Source organism: Psammomys obesus, unplaced genomic scaffold, assembly GCF_907164565.1.
Source record: "Psammomys obesus unplaced genomic scaffold, mPsaObe1.curated_primary_1811, whole genome shotgun sequence".
Taxonomy (NCBI): domain Eukaryota; kingdom Metazoa; phylum Chordata; class Mammalia; order Rodentia; family Muridae; genus Psammomys; species Psammomys obesus.
In genome coordinates this window covers 127,286-143,482 of record NW_026591597.1, presented here as the reverse complement: position 1 = coordinate 143,482, position 16,197 = coordinate 127,286, and the positions used below count along the sequence as shown (strand labels likewise).

General features: G+C 47.3%; 2 protein-coding genes across 5 annotated transcripts in view; one reads left to right on the top strand and one right to left on the bottom strand.

Annotated features, from left to right (window-relative positions):
- Positions 1-16,197, bottom strand: part of Cyfip2 (cytoplasmic FMR1 interacting protein 2) — a 117,143-nt gene that overhangs the window by 31,864 nt on the left and 69,082 nt on the right. For all 4 annotated transcript variants that reach the window (XM_055610666.1, XM_055610663.1, XM_055610667.1 and 1 more), the window contains exon 24: positions 1,463-1,606. In XM_055610666.1, coding sequence (XP_055466641.1) covers positions 1,463-1,606 — 144 coding nt within the window. The remainder of the gene's footprint in view (positions 1-1,462; positions 1,607-16,197) is intronic.
- Positions 11,782-16,191, top strand: Fndc9 (fibronectin type III domain containing 9). Its single transcript, XM_055610668.1, has 2 exons — positions 11,782-11,957; positions 14,048-16,191. Exon 2 carries the CDS (start codon positions 14,055-14,057, stop codon positions 14,724-14,726), a length of 672 nt encoding a protein of 223 aa, XP_055466643.1. The 5' UTR covers positions 11,782-11,957; positions 14,048-14,054; the 3' UTR covers positions 14,727-16,191.

The following is a 16,197-nucleotide window of genomic DNA, read 5'->3' as shown; positions in this document are numbered from 1 at the left end:
GGGGTACCAGGTCTCTTTTGAGACTTGTGAGAAGAGCATTTAGAAGAGGGGGCTATTCCCCCTTGTCCTTTATAGACAGGAAAAGAGTAGAGACTTTAGGACAGATGTGGGATGGGTTTTTTTTGGGGTTGGGGGGGCGCTTATGCTATGGAGACTAAATGAAATGTAGGCAGGGAGTGGTGGAGAGAAATGCACGTAATCTAATAAGCATGGAAAGGCCATTGCACATCCCTCCCCCTCGTTCCCAAAACGAGACATCTTTAATCTATTACAGCATTTTCCTGTTTTACTCTGGACTTGGCACAGGAGTCCTTAATGACCTATAGCTTCTCACGGCTGCTTCTAAAGAACTGGGCTGACTGAGTCTGGCTTGTTCTGTAGATGGTTGGTCGTAAATTATTTCTCTCCAGGAACTCAGATTCCCAGAGAAACCATGTTTCCACGTTTTGGCCTTGCTTCAACAGCACTGCAGGGAATTAAAGGCAGGCTCAGCTGACCGTACTTGGGTCACACACAGAATGTTGAAAACGGAACACAGAATTCCATAACTGCCACTATAATGTTGGTTGCAGTGGTCTGCAAGAAACTCCAAGGGCACAAAGTATAGCAAGTAATTAGAGATGTCTGCTAGGGTCAAGGGTCATGAGAAGAAAAATGGCAACACATGATTTATATGTTTACTATGCTAAAGTGTTTTGTTGTCATCGTTTGTTTGTTTTAAAGGGTCTCACATAATCTAAGATGGCCTCGAACTTACTATGTACCTGAGGGTGATCTTGAACCTCTGGTCTCTCTACCTCTACCTCCCAGATGCTGGGATTACAGGTTGGTACCTCCTGTAATCCCAGCTTTATGGGGGTACCAGGCATTGAACCGAGGACCTTGCACATATCAGGCAAGCATTGTGCCAACTGAGCTACACACCCAATCCATTGTGCTAAATCAGTTAACAGAGAGAATGAGTAGCGATATGGCTTTGAATAGAAAAATCAGGATTTCTCAGTTCAGTCAGCAAAAACAAGGAGTGAGATCTGAGACACAAATGAGGAGACAAAAAAAAAAAGGTATAGGTCATAGCACAACTATGAAGGGATAGAGGGACAGCTCAGTAGGTAAGGGCTCTTGTTACTCTTTCTTGCTGAGCTTACAAATGCTTGGAACTCTTGTTCTGGGGATTGACTACCCTCTTCTGGTATCTGTGGGTACTGCATGCACATGATACACATAAAGGAAACACACACACACACACACACATAAAAAGCTATATAAAAAGAGTATGTATAAAGAAACACACAAGAGGACATGTAGGAGCCACAATGAAACAAGGACCAAGGACTATCAGGGTGACACACAATGGCATAGCTGGTGTAGCCACGGTTTGGCTTTTCAGTTCAGAAAAGCTAATCGTGTGCACAGCTACTGTACCTGGGAACTTGGCAGCAGCTCCCAAGCCTCCCCTTACCAAGCTCTTGACGATTTTCAGCAGTTCCTCCATGACTACGGCGATGCCCTGGTAGCCCAGCAGTCTGCAGATGGTCTTAAAGTGAGGGGGCCCCACAAAGTTCCTGTAGGAGCTATAGATGTGGCTGTAGGCAATGTTGAGAGGCTGGAAACAAGAGGTTGAGGGAAAGTAAGTGAGGAGGTGCGAATGGGTGCTGGAGGGGAGTCCTGGCAGGTATTTTGCTGATAGAAGAAGTGGGATCTTGCTGCTGCCAGGGACCCCTCTCTGGAGACCTCTTGAACACGTTTGCAAGACATGGGTCCTGGAATGTATGACCAAAATATCAGGTCCTAGACTGGTGATTGTGAAAGGCTGCTACATGGCAACCACTCGGCCATGTTCTGTGGGGCTTCCCATGCATTTTCATTCAATGCATTATTCGCACACACAAAGGAATGTGCTTTGTGGCCATCTTTCCCCATTTCACAGATGAGGTAACTAAGGCTCTGGGTAGACAGCAGCTTGTTCAAGGTTACACAGTCCCTTGGTGATTAAGCTTGGATATGAAGCCAATATGGCTGATTCTAATGTCTATATTCTTACTTCTCCCTCTGTTTTAGGAGTTGAAATCATCTACCTATGATATTCCACTTCTTAGCTGAGGTTTCACCTTATTTCTGGGTATTTCTTTTTTAAACCTGGTATTAAAATCTTGCACGTGAGCATGCCAATCTGAGAAGGCTGCACCTGATACTCTACTAGCTGAAGTTCTGTATTTAGCTTAGTTAGAAATTCTGCACAAATTAAACGGAAACCATCGTGATGTGTGTGGAGGCCTGCAAGACTCTTCACTCCCTCCTGACTCTTCGGGGAAGGTGTAATTAGGTTCAGCCTGTGTTCTGGGTTCAGTATGTTTTGCAATACGTGAATTATCCTAAGCTGTACCAAGTGAGCATCACAGCTCTTGTGTTCTCCCACACTGAGGATATGTGAAGAAACAATTAGTGTTCCCATCAGTAACTTGGATGCATGCTGAACTGGAACACCCGTGAGCTCAACAACTGAGTGTGTCTGGTGAGCTCATGCCCGCACACAGGGAGGCATGCATGAAGCATGAGAAAGGACTGTTGTGGTAAACTGCCTAAATGTAGGAAGGGCCATAGCCTATGCCATTTCTAAATGTATGCAGTGAGGGAAATCTCTGAATATGATGTTCCCTAAAGCCCACACTGACACCTGAAAGGGTGTGGACTGTGCCTGTGCCTATGTGGACCCTGAAGCCAGGCCATGCCTCAATGTGCAGACTAAACCTAACTTAGTGCTTCTGTAGCAGGGAGGGTTATCAATCAAGAATGTGGAAGGGGCTTTGAGGCACGCCCACACGATGCTAGGAGGTGTGATTTGCTTCATGTCTTATCATCAAAGCTCTACTCTGCATTCTTCTGTCTCCTTCAGAGTGTTGGAGTCCAGGGGCCAAACAGGCTTGACTGGAGAGGAACACAGACATTTCAAGGGAGATGGGAAGGACCACATCCTCACTGGGTTGTTTGATGTACTTGGCAAGACTCCTGAAACCATGATCAGGGCAAGGATGGACCTGTTGCTGTGTCCCTCTCAAATTTATACACTAAGATCCCAGGCCCCCATATGACGGCATGAAGAGCTGGGGACGTTGGGTGGCTGGAGTGAACGGGACTTAGTGTCTCCATAAGAAAAGACATGTGCGCTTGTTCCCTCTCCGTGCCATGTAATAAGACGCTCATTTGCAGACCAGACATGGATCTGCCAGCACCCTATTCTGTGATCTTGAACTTCCTAGCCTCACGAGCCATAAGCAATAACTACTTGTTATTTCAGTCTCCCGGACTATGGTACTCTGGTTATTGCAGCCCAAACAAAGCCAAGCACATTTTACTATCTATAATTATATCCCTATATGAAAGTAACAAAACCCCCACTTTTTATACCATAGCCTAATTTACTTACTTCCTAAAGATTAAAACGCAGAACAATGCTTTGCATTTTCTCCCGCAGGTTTGGCATCCTAGAGAACACTACAGGGCAAACCTTCGGCAGACACGTGACAGAGCTTGCGGCTCATTCCAACAGCCTCCTCATTCCCACTCGTACTATGGAGTCTGGGCTTTTCCTATGATCCCTGGAAAGCACCTCCTCCTCCATCTTCTCTAAAGATCCCAGGAAAGGAATTTCTGCTCTGCACGGCCAGGGGATTTTAGATGGATGTGGGTGAGGATAGTGGTGACGGCAAACAGCTTATTGTGTTTTTCTCTATCTGGGTCTCTATTTTCATACAGCGAGACTACACGTTGGGCCCTAGGGTAAGTACAGTCATAAGTGGGTTCAAGTCCCAGGACCCTATTTTCTTCTTATTGTTTGTTATTGCTTTGTGAGATAAACGTTTGTTAGTTACGTAACTCTGGCTTGCCTGGTGGTCCCTATGTAGCCCAGGATGGCCTTGAACTCATCATAGCATATCCTCCTGCAGAGCCCTAACTTACTAGTTGGATGTACTTGGGAAAATTAATTACAATCCTTGGTTTCTCCTAGGAAGATGGTACTTGAAGTATAACAGGAAAGACATGTAAGGCAGTAAGCATGGTGCTTACCTAGCCTATGGAAGCACCCGTGGAAACATTCATTAATCTCATTTCAGCTGAGAAAAGCTAAGAAAGTAGAGTGTCGTACTCAAACCCTTTCTCCCCAGAAACTATGGCACAGTGGTGACTCCCTGACATGGACAGGTTCAATACATGACATCTAATTTTATACAACATGATATGTACCCCACAATGGGATAGGACAGAAATCAGATCTGGAAGCAGCGGATAGAACATGCCCTCAAATGCAGGTTTTGTTCAACATTCAAAACATCACAGAAGTCAGTAGTGTCCAGGACTTGGGCCGGGCAGCCCTCATCCTGGGGAAGAGGCTGGAATAGAGGCACTCTCTTTTCCTTCCAAGGTGCCATTCCCACTGCCCTCTTGCTGAGTGTTTGTCCTTTTTAGCAGTCCTCCAAGCCTCCTTCCTCCCCCAAGGACCTCTGGGTGCCAAGCACCTCCTAGCAGCTAAAACAAAACATATTTTCAGGTAATATGGAGGCTGTTCAGCAGGACTTCCCAGTTTTAGGCAGAGGAGAAACACTTTGGAATTCTTTTTCCATACAAGGGTTAGAAATAAAAATGCCACCCCCTGCCCCAACCAACTTGGTACACTTAGGAGGTCTCTGGTACCAATTGTTATGCCAGTACAGGTGGGGAGTTCAGGCCTCAGTAGAACCAACATGAACTTTTCAGACTTCCATGCCACCTCCTTAGTGAACAAGCGCTCCTCCCCATCCCCAAATCCACCGCAGGCATGCAACAGGACACACACACACACCCCCGGAGGGCACCCCTCTGACCTGCTGGCTCAGCAGGAGGCTGGGCCCTATTGAGAAAATGTGGGAATAGGGGAGCCTGGGCATTTTCTGAGGTTCAGCAGAGAAAAACAGGAATGCAGTGTGACTCGAGACATTGAACATTTCCCACCCATCTTTCACCCGAACTATCTCCGCTCTCTGACTCAGGTTACGACCGTAGTCCAATGGGAAACTAGTTAGCTATCATGCAGCTCATGTGAAACCAGATTTGTTTAAATCCAGATCCAGAAATAAATGAGCTCAGCTCAGGGCTCATTACCGGGCAGTGCCGGTTACAGTTTCTGAAAAGGCAAATGGTGTTTTTCTTTAGGTTTAATTTCATGTGTCATCATTGTATGTGTAGGATGTGCTAGCACATGCTGCCTCAGAGGGTGACTTCTGGGGGTCAGTTTTAAACCTGGGTCCATCAGGCTTGCACAGGAGGAGCTCCCATCCCCCTAGCTCATCTCAATGGTCCACAAACAAGACTTTAAGAAGAGGAAAGTGTCAGGGGTGTCAGAAGTGTAAGACCAGTCTTGGCTACACAGGACTCCAAACCAAACCAAACCAAAACAAACCTAACACTGGCCATCTGCATCTCCACCTCTCAGTAGATGGTGGGCATAGCCAGCCGCTCCAAACAATGAATTCTGTTTATCTGGCTAACCCAATTTGTAAGTACTTTGCATCTCTGCTCACTGGACTCACACAATTACTGTTTTCGGAGATCCCGAGAGGAATTCAAACACATCCTGACTTCCTGGGTGTGTTACAGTTTCTCTAGTGGATGCCAGCAGTCCACAAACAAACATGGGCCTCTGACTGAAGCTGGAGGCCCGGCTAGCTGCAGCTCAGCTTTCTAAAACCACTGCATGTAATATCAACAAGATGAAGGACTAACGCGCCATAAGACCCTTGATGGGAAGATGCTTCCCAGGACAGATCCATCGAGGCCACAGGTTCGGATCTATTGCCAGAGCTTGGGCAAAAGTGCTGACCTGCCTGCTTGCCACTTCCTGGTCTTTACCTGTCGGGGCGGGACACCATCCAGCCTCTGAGTTTCTTCCTGGGGGTTCTCGGTCCATGGGATGGATGGACCCAAAGGAGTTGTTGGAGAAAACGAAAAGAAATGATGCTTCTTTCTCTCTTGCTCCGTGAGTTAAGTGCTTTGGAAAAAAAATCAAAAGGAACCGGCCCTCTCGGCTTGGAGAGGTCATGCCCACTCTGTAACACGTGGTTTCTGGAGGAAATGAAAGACAGCTCTAATCCAAACCCTTTTCTTTAGAATCGGTACTCATTTGATGACACACAGCCACACAGAGGTGTGCTGCTTCTTGATGAGGGTATTTGTTTGTTTCTTTGTTTGTTTCAGATGAGTCTCACTATGTATCCCTGGCTGGCTCTGAACTCCCTATGTACACCACAATGGCATCAAAATCACAACAGGTCTGCCTTCCTCTGCCTCCTGACTGCTGGGATTAGGTGTGTACCATTATACTATCTTTTAACTCCTTCATGCTGTCCAGCAGAAGAAATCACTATAAGCCTGGTACCTTGAAATATTTTTGGTAGCCATCAATCCAAAATTAGCACCACTGGTCCCACTTTTGAGGTTCAGCTTGTCCACATTCCCCCCAGAGGCTCCAGCAGAGAATCTCTTCCTTGCTTCTTCTAGCTAACAGTGGTGCCAGGACCCCTATTCTGCGGCCACATACTCCTAGCTTCCAGTCTCTCTATTCAGTCTTCCTGTCACATCCTCCTGCTAGGTTGTTCTCTTTAAGGCCACTGGTGATGCTTCAGCGCTCACCCTGACCATGGGCAGTTTCCTCTGCCCATGTCAAGGTCTCTCATTCATCACACCTGCAAAGACTTTGTTCTAAAACAGCAAGGGCTCCAGGATGAGGACTGGCTGCCTGTAGGGACCATCATGTGCCATGACAGCTGGTGAGGCAGCACCATCTTCATTTAGAACAGGACATCGGAGTTTCAAGTGGAGACATGCAGGTGCTGCTATAATCATAAAAGCCTTGTCCAGGGAAGCCATGCTGTGAAGCCCAGGAACGCCGGTGATTGTGCCGTTGTGAGGCTTTCTGATAGCGTTATCACCTGGGCTGGTGTCAATTCCCCAGGTCAGTCAAGGTGAGATGTGTTGATGCCCAAACAGATGCTCGATGAAGATGGACCCCGCTGGCTAGAGAGGTTTGGACCCTCTAATGGGGATGTGCTGGAGGGGCTGGAGGAAGTACCTATAATCAACCAATTCATGGCTGAGATAGAAGCACTGTGTGGCTAATGAAGAGAATGCTATCCAAAGGAAACAGCAACAGCTTCTAAAAGCCAGAATGCTGAAAAATGATTAAAAGAATGAATAACCTGCGCTCAAATCTGCATCGTTCTGAAGATAGTTTTATGCCATTGTAGAGCCCAGGGGAAATATCTCTAAAGTGTATTCTTTTTGAAGGCACCCTTCTGTGTGGAAGTCCTGAGGCAGGTGTACTTGGATTCCAGAGCATGGGCTGTTCACACGTGAAAATCGCTTGCTGGCTTCGGCCCCCCCCCAGTGAGGTGCTGTTCCTCCCAACTTCCCTCAGTTACATTCAGGCAGATCCATGTTCTCTGCACAGTCTCTTTGCTTGTCTGTAGCACTCTGGAATCCACCGTGCTGCACAGTCTTGTCTCTCTACCTCTCAAGAGATGACAACATCGAGGCAAAGCAGGATGGCGTAGGGTGAAGGGTGGCGAATGGTGCAAGCCGGGGCCAGTCAGGAACCCAGGTTACGTGACCACCTGGCCCAGGCTTGAAGCATCATTGTCCTGTCATCTGGCTTTGTGAGAGTCCAGTCAGCCCGGCTTTCCATCTCTGCTGTGTTTGGTTGTGGTAAAAAGACCCACGCTGTCACGTTAGTAAAAGGAGAAACATGGAAAGTGCACCACGTGTTCCCAGGGGTTATTTCTGAGTTGTGTGATACCTTGGACCTTTCTACATTCTTTCATTTATACACAACAAGCACATGCATGAAAAAAAAATTAAAATTAACAATGCTGATTTAGGTGGGAAAAGCAAGATAGTGTGTGCGATTGCTTTTGAGGGACTCAGGTTGTAGCTTCAAGTGGCACAGAGGACGGTTCTGACCCAACAACCTTTTCCTAAAAAGTCCTAAACTACTGTTTCTGAGCCCAATTCCTCACAGGCTTGGATGGGTGTATCAGTAACATATTGCTATCAAACCAATATCAAAGCAGGCATTGCTGAGATTCCTACTGTGTAACTCAGTAAATCAAAGCACGAGAGAAAGGAAATGAACTGAAGGCCACACGTGTCTCTGAGCTGGATGTTCTAAAGCAACAGCTCTCGACCTGTAGGTCGCAACAGGGCGCGTATTAGCAGGTGCCCTGCATTTCAGGCATTTCCATTACGATTCATAACAGTAGCAACATTACAGTTATGAAGTAACAATGAAAACAATTTTATGTTTGGGGATCACCACAACGTGAGGAGCTCTATAAAAGGGTTGCAGCATGAGGGAGGTTGAGAACAGGTGTAGTTGGGTACCATATCTTTAAGTACCAACCCAGCTCTGTCATTTCTTCACTTTGAGGGGGAGCCAGGGAGCCCCCATTCAAGGTTGATTTCCTATGAGAGGAATTTGTCCCTGAAACACGTACCAACTGGGAAGCACCTGGCCCAATGGCTGAAGTGGCCACAGTTGTACATACTGTGGAAAGCAGTGCCTGATGGTAGAGAGAAAAGGGGATAAACTGTTCTCATTGGTTGAAAGCTCCACTGGCTCAGTACTTTGGGCAGATGGTAATAGCAGAGTCGGGGACCCTGTTTCTAGCCCTGCCAATCATCAGTCACGTGACCTGAGGAATGCCATGTCTCCTCTTGGGATTCCGTTTTGCTCTTTTTGAGACAGCCTCTCCTACCCCAGGGTGACCTGGCGCTTCTGACTTTTTGGCCTCCACCTCTGGAGTGCTTTGATTACAGGTGTAAGCCGCCACATCCAGTATATGGAGGCCTGGGGGCTAAACCCAGCATGCTGGGCTAGCATTCTACTAACTGAGCTACATTCCTAATCTCTTCTTCTCTGGGGACTGTGAAATGAGGGGCTGCTGGGCCTCACATTCTCCGAATTTCTTAATTCCTCACACGAAGGGCCTAGGGGCACAGATAACACCCGGGAGCATTAAAAACAGATTCCCACTCTGTGGAGAAAGGGAAGAGTGTTGGTTGCCTCATCCCTTCTGAGGCTAACTCTGGCATTTTTATTCCCCTCAAAATAACCCTTGAAAGGACACCTGCCAACTGCAGCGTTGGCCCTTCTGTGGAGCGGGGATGCTCTGTGGGGCAGCACCATTGGCATTTGAGAGACGAGACTTGCTGTGCACTTTCCTACAGCAGACTTAAGGCAGTCTGGAGTGATGGATATGCCAGCCACTTCTGTTAAGACTGAATGCCAAGAGAAGGCCGGGGACACCTGTCAGGTCAAAAATACTGTGCACCCTGGGGCTCCAGGCCTCCAGGGCCCCTTAGCCCGGCAGGTGGTGACTCACTAGGCAGCTTCTCCTGGCTTTCTTATGGCCATTGATTGTGGCTCATCAGATGACCTTCATAGCTCTACTTAGATGCTTTGTCCAAGAACCAAGGAGAAGGACTCTGACTTTTAAAAAAATATATTTTATCTTTAACTGATGCACAGTCAGATTGTATGCAATTATGGGATACAGCATGACATTCAGTGCACACAGATCTCAGTGATGACTGGCATATCCATTACCTCAGACGTTTATGGACTGAGGACATACTCTGAAACAATGAGTCGCTGTCGATCACAGCTATCCTAACATACCATAGAACATTAGAAGTTATTTCTTCTATTCAGCTGCACCTTTGCCTACTTTTCCTCTATTTCTTACTTCCTCCAGGCTCATGTGACCACTGTTTTCTTTTCTTTGAAATTAACTTTCCAGTTCCCACAAATATGGAAGCATATACGTACATCTCTCTGAGGTCCATCATAGCTAGGTACAAAAAGACAAGGGTATGAGGGTATGAGTGTGTGTATGAGTGTGGGTGTGTGTGTAAAATCCAAATCTCTGGCTCTCAGGGTGAAGCATTTTCCATGCAAGTGTGAAAGCATCCCTGTAAATGCTGGGCAGACACAGTGGCTTTGCCTGTAATCCCAGCTGAGACAGGCTCCCCAGAGCAAGATGGCTGGTCTAGATTAGTGAAATCAGTGAGCTCTGGGTTCAAGTAAAAGACCCTGCTTCAATATATTAGGTGGATAATGACTGAGGAAGTCATGTGCCATCAGCTTCTGGATACACACATATCTCATGCATCCGCACACATACACTCACACTTATATACAAAAAAACCCTAGAACTCATCCCCACCCTCCATCTTAGATACTTTCGGGCTCCTGTAGAGATGATGGTTACGTACTCTTCTAATGCTGAGGAGACTAGGAAGGGATCTGGTAAACAGAAAGGATGGAAGTGCAGCCAGGAATCTGCAAAGAACACACATACTGGGTGCCAGCTGCCCCAACAACACGAAACGGTTTCCGTGTCTCGCGTCAATTCCAGGTGACTGACTGGCAAGCAGCTGCTCAGATGTCTGTACCGAGAACTCCAGGGCTGACTGTGAGCCCAACCAGAAGGAGAGCTGTGCTAAAATTCCTAGAATGCTGTGACAAATTCGCACAAACATGGTGGCTCCCAAGTGACAGAATGTATCCTCTCACAGTTCTGCAGACAAGAAGCCTGAAATCAACATGTCTGCGGGATCACGCTTCCATCAAAAGCTCCAAGGGAAGATTTTTTCCTTGTTTCTGCCCCAATTCTGATATTCATTGGCTCATCTGCCTGTCTCCACACAGCCTCTTCCTTTTGTGCGTCTCTGTGTCTGCAAACCTTCTCCTTTCTCTAAGAAGGACTCCAGTCAATAGATTTAATCAAGGATGATTTCATCTTGAGATCCTTAGCTAATTACCACCCACGAAGACTCTACTTCTAAATAAGGCAGGTTCTAAAGCCGATGTCGAGGAGCCACCGTTCAACCCAGTTCAAGAGATGTGATGGCTGAGCGGTCTTGAAAGGCTACAGGTAAATGAAATGCTAGTACCAATATCCACCGCCCCCACCGGTGTGTTCATCCTTTACAGATGAAGGAACTGAGATCCAGACAATAGAAGAGTCTTGCCCAGAACCACAACATAAGAGCAAATGCAGGAAATGAGAAGAAAGTGGGTGGGTGGGGGGGCAAGGGGAGACACAGTTACAGGGGAGAAGTGGGATGGGAAAGGATGGGGATGAATTTACAGTTCGCCCTGGAACCAAGAAAGGCATCTTTGCATTTGAAACCACTATTCACAGATCTAGATGGAGTAAGCAAACGATCACTAGCCACACTGGAAGATGGCTCAGCAGTCAATCCCTTCCCTGCAGGAGCCTCAGGACCTGGGTTCAAGCCCCAGAACCTACATAAAAATGCTGGGCATGGCGGTAAGTGTTTGTAATCTCAGAGCCTCCAAAGCTCACTGGCCTGCTAGCCTTAGCCTGCATGGTGCGATTCCAGGCTCACAGGAGACTTTTTCTCAAACAGGAAGCAGCTAGTACTTGAGAAATGACACTCCACACAGGTATGATAATGTGTTCATGTGAACCTGAACACACACGTGCACACACACACACACACACACACACACACACACACGCACGCACGCAGAGAGCGGACAAGCCAACTACAGAGAAAACACAAGAGCACCAAAAGAATGTAATATCTTGGGGATCAACCTGCAGAACATGTTCCCCATTTTTTTGGCTGAAGGAAACAAAGTTCGTCTCACTGGGCAAAAGCCTTTGCAGACTGGTCCCTGAAAGCATAGTGCGTAGATGCCTGCTGGTTGCCATGGTGAATGATGCCGATCTGAAGAAATGAATAATGTGAACGTTGGGGGCGACCGTGGGATTACTCAGTGGTGAGACAGACATCAAGGAGAGCCTAGTGCGGAGGAGGGAGAAGCATATTCTCTCTGATTTGGTCCACTCTGTCTCAGAGGGGAGAAGTCTAACCAGACATACTGCGAGCATCAGGTAAGACTCATGGATGTCTGTCTTGGAAATAAAAATGGCTTTTCCTTTCACACTCAGCCAGGAGAAGGGCCAGGCTGTGGGAATGGCTAAAAACGGGAAGAGTTCAAAAACAGAAGGCAGGGAGAAAAACAAATATGGGGAGATGGATTTGTCCCTGGATGCTGAAGATGCTGCTGCCATGCTCAGCAGATGCTCCTAAAAATGTCTGCTCCAAGGAACTCGGGCTACAAAATAGCCTGCAGCAGAGGGAAGGGAAACAGAAGGCAAGGTATGTGTGTGAGAACAGGATTCCCAATTACCCTGATGGGAGGGCTTTACAGAGTGCAGAGCCTATATATGATACAGTATGAATCTGACCCCATTTATAGCAGTTGAAAATGTGTTGGCTGAACATGTGGGTCCCTGGGTGGGGAGGTGGGCATGTATGAAGAGACCAGGGAGGGAGGGGAGGAAATCAGTTTTCTTCCCGCAGCCATCCTTGAAAGGTTCTGCACATATCTGTCTCATCTTTTTCATTTCCCAATTACGGGGCAGGGATTGCCAGCCAAGTGGAAAAGAGTAATTCCTTTCCCCAGGTATTTCATTGTCTTTAGGGAAGAAAATCAAGGACTGAAAAATTACCTCACATAGCCGCATTTCCCCTCGGCATCTACCCTAACAGTGTGAGCAACAGAAACAGAAATCAGTTTGGCTTAACATTCACTTTGGGCTAACGTCTGACTGTGCCATTTCAGTCTACAATGAGATCTGCTCTTCTGGTATGGAGATGAGGAATGGAGAGCAAGGCACAGGGAGACAGTTACGGGAACATATAGAGGCTGGCTACCATTGTCTCCAGATTTTTGGTCAGGGGAAATTCAGAAGGGGATTTTTTTTTTCTCTCTCTCAGATAGAATGAAAGAAAACCCCAAAACCTCGATGCCTCTCTTACCAAAGCAGAAAGGCTGGCATCTGAACAGGGCTCGGCTGACTTGTCCGGCCACAGCCACCAGGGCCCGTCATTTAGCAAGAACGTTCTGTGATTAAACCCAGTGGCTTTGCCTAGAAATACAGTGGCTAAGTTCCCTCTTTTTCTGTGAGCTGAGATGCCCAGCTGCTCATTTGTAAGATGGGAACGGAGTCTGTTGTTGTGTGAGAAGCCATCTAGCACAGCCTGGATTTAAGAACTGTTTGCTTGCTATGTGAGTGGCCAGACCAGTGGTTCTCAATCTGTGGAGCACAATGGCACTGGGCATGGAATGACCACAGGATCGACTAAGACCACAGGACAACACAGATATTTACATTATAATTCATAACAGTAGCAAAATGACAGTTAATGAAGTAGCAACAAAAATCATTTTCTGATGTGTATGTGTGTGTGTGGGGGGGGGCGGTTACCACAACATGAGGAACTGTGTTGAAGGGTGGCAGCATTAGGAAGATTGAGAACCACTGAGTTAGACAGTTACAAATAGTCATGGCACTATTGTGGCTTTTAGAAGTCACTATTAGAAGAAGTTAAGCCATCCTGGCAGCTGATGACCTTGAACTGAGAAGCTAATTTCTTGTACCATGGGCTTTTGCAAAACAGTAACAGAAGCTTTGAGGTGGGCTCCAGTGTGAATCTCTACTAGCCACAGGAAACATAACTCAGAGTCTAAACAAACAAACAAACAAACCCCAAGCCACTGGGCAGAATAACAGTTCACAGCCCTCAGAGCAGAGAATGGAGGTCAGGGAATCTGAGAATCATAAGGCAGGCCCTCCAAGATTCCACTGAGCTCACTTCATACTGCCAGTGTTCGAAAGGGCTGGGAACATTGCAGTCAGTAATGGATTTCAGGCAGGATGGGGAATGACTGGAGCCTTGCGGGTGCATCTTAGGCCTGAGGGCTACAAGCTTTGTCATGAGCCGGCCCTCATTCCTAACTGTGTTCTGCCACTTGTTTGCCAGCTTAACCTCTGGACCTTATTTTTGTTGTTGTTTTGTTTTTTGTCTGTATAATGAAGTACTTTTGGCCACCTCACACGCTCAGCTAGCAGTTGGCTAGGATTCTGGCAAGTACTGGTGTAGGGGAATGTCACTCTTCACTGTGATTTGGTTCCAGAACCGGGATGAACATTGAGGTTGGGAACGTGTCTCACACGGGAGCCATCATCTCCTGGTCGTCCTCGGAGCCCTGCTTGGAGGACTATTACCATATTATGTACAGGCCCAACTGGAACAGCATCTTCTCCGGCTACCTGCGCTACAGCTTCCATCACGAGGAGAAGGTGCCTCGGACCATCACCTCCGTGGCGTTGGAACACCTTGCCCCTTCCACTCTCTACTTCCTCTGCATCAGCTGCAAGAAGGCTGCCTTCCCATACAGTCACTACTGTACCATGTTTCACACCCTGGATAAGAGTCCACTGGCTGCGGGGGGCTCTCTGGTGGACCCTCAAATTTCTCTCTGGGTACTGATGGCCATCCTGCTGGCATGCTTCACGGCTGTGTTGGCCTTCATCTGCCTCCAGTTCTGGTGCATCCGGTGTCATGAGCCGAGATGGTCTTACAGAGCCGGACACATGGAGGAAGCCAATGGGTTGGTAAGATGGCCGGAGGACACCCCAGCTCTCGGTCAGAGGGAAGAAGACATGCAGGGGCTACCCCTGGTGGAACTTCCAAGGAAGAACTCTGGGGCCAGAGCTGAAGCTGAGCCAGAGGCTAAAGCCAACCAGGATGTGGTGGCCTTAGCTAGAGAGGGTGGTGACCAACCCGCCATCTTGCCTCACTATAGGGAGTAAGTGAAGTGGAGGAGATGCTCCATTTCACGTAGCCTAAAACGCTCTCCATAGCGAGTCCTGTGTGAAAATTTGTCTGTAGATCACCCATTTCTCTCCTCGTGAATGTCAGCGCTGTATGAGTGAGTGAGGTTGGATGGATGCCGTACAACAACGGTCCCGAAGCTGGAAAATGGACCCTCAAGGCATTGTTTCTGCATTGTCCCTGTGGAGGCTTAGTTAAGAACTTGAGACCTTGTTTCAATATTAAAATCAACCACGGCTGTATAACAGACAGTACAAGTAGCTAGACCTGAATCTGACAGTTCTTGAAAGGAATGCCGCGTCAGTCATCTATTTAAAGGTACGAAAGCCTCAGCCTGCACCTCCAGGTTAATTTCCTTTTTTTTTTTTTAAGCCATAGACTGGTTTATCACTTTTATTAACAGCTAAGACCTTTTATTTAAATTGACCACAGCTTTAAAACATAGACTCTCAGGAGACAGCTTTGTATAAGCCCGGAAACAGAAATCCAGGCCTCTCTTGTTATAAGCAGAAGGGAACAGAAGAAAGGATAAACACAACAAGCAAGATGACATCAAATTGGATGACTACCAGCTTGCCAATGAATCCTGGGCTTAAGACCTGCTCTCTCGTGTTTGGTAAACAGGTAGGCCAGCCGGTGCTGAGGAGAACAGCATCAACACTAGTGTCAATGCTTTTCCTTTACATAACATAAGGTTCGAAAGAGAACAGAAAAGGGAAGCGTGCCTCTTGGTTTGTGAACCATGTCTGTGAGCCCCCTCGAATGATGTCTGCAGGCCCTCCCCATTCTTTTCTTTCTCCCCCGACCCCCTGTTTATGGGGGTGTAGTCTTACTACACAGCCTTGGCTGACTAGAACTTGCCATGGAGACCAGAGTGTCCCTGAACTCCCAGCAGTCCTGCTGCTCTGCCAGGGCTAGGACATTTGTGTTACAAGCTTCTCTCGTTTGAGGAAATCGCCTCCAACAGTCTGGCTCCTCTGGAGAAGGCACCTGCCCTCCTGAGCATCCTCCTCACACCCTGCAGGTGTCCCATCCGGAGCTTCTCCAGCTTAACCACACCTCTAAAGCTGAAGATCTCTTGACCTCATGCCATCATATTCATCTAAGCCTATCTCTGCTTATGTTGAAAAAGGGGGACCAAAGGTGGCTGTTTTTGTTCTGTCAGCAAGAAAATCACTGCCCTCTCTCTTGGTGGTAGACATGTTTTACCCTTACCGTGTCTTTCCTTATTCTTTCCATACGAACCCCTATTATAAGATTAAATCTATACATACTGTGACATCGGTGGGACTTGGTGAAAACTATTCCCTACCACAAATGTGGAATGAAGTATGGCTGGGTGTGGGTTATGTCTTCTTCATCTCTGATGTACAGTGAGCATTTATAATCTAACCCATGTCTGGCCTCAAAGGGGTATATACTAAATGTCATTGGATGGATGAATGGCCA

What these genes read in the sequence shown, in the direction of transcription:
- Fndc9 (XM_055610668.1), top strand. Translation starts at nt 14,055, where the DNA reads ATGAACATTGAGGTTGGGAACGTGTCTCACACGGGAGCCATCATCTCC.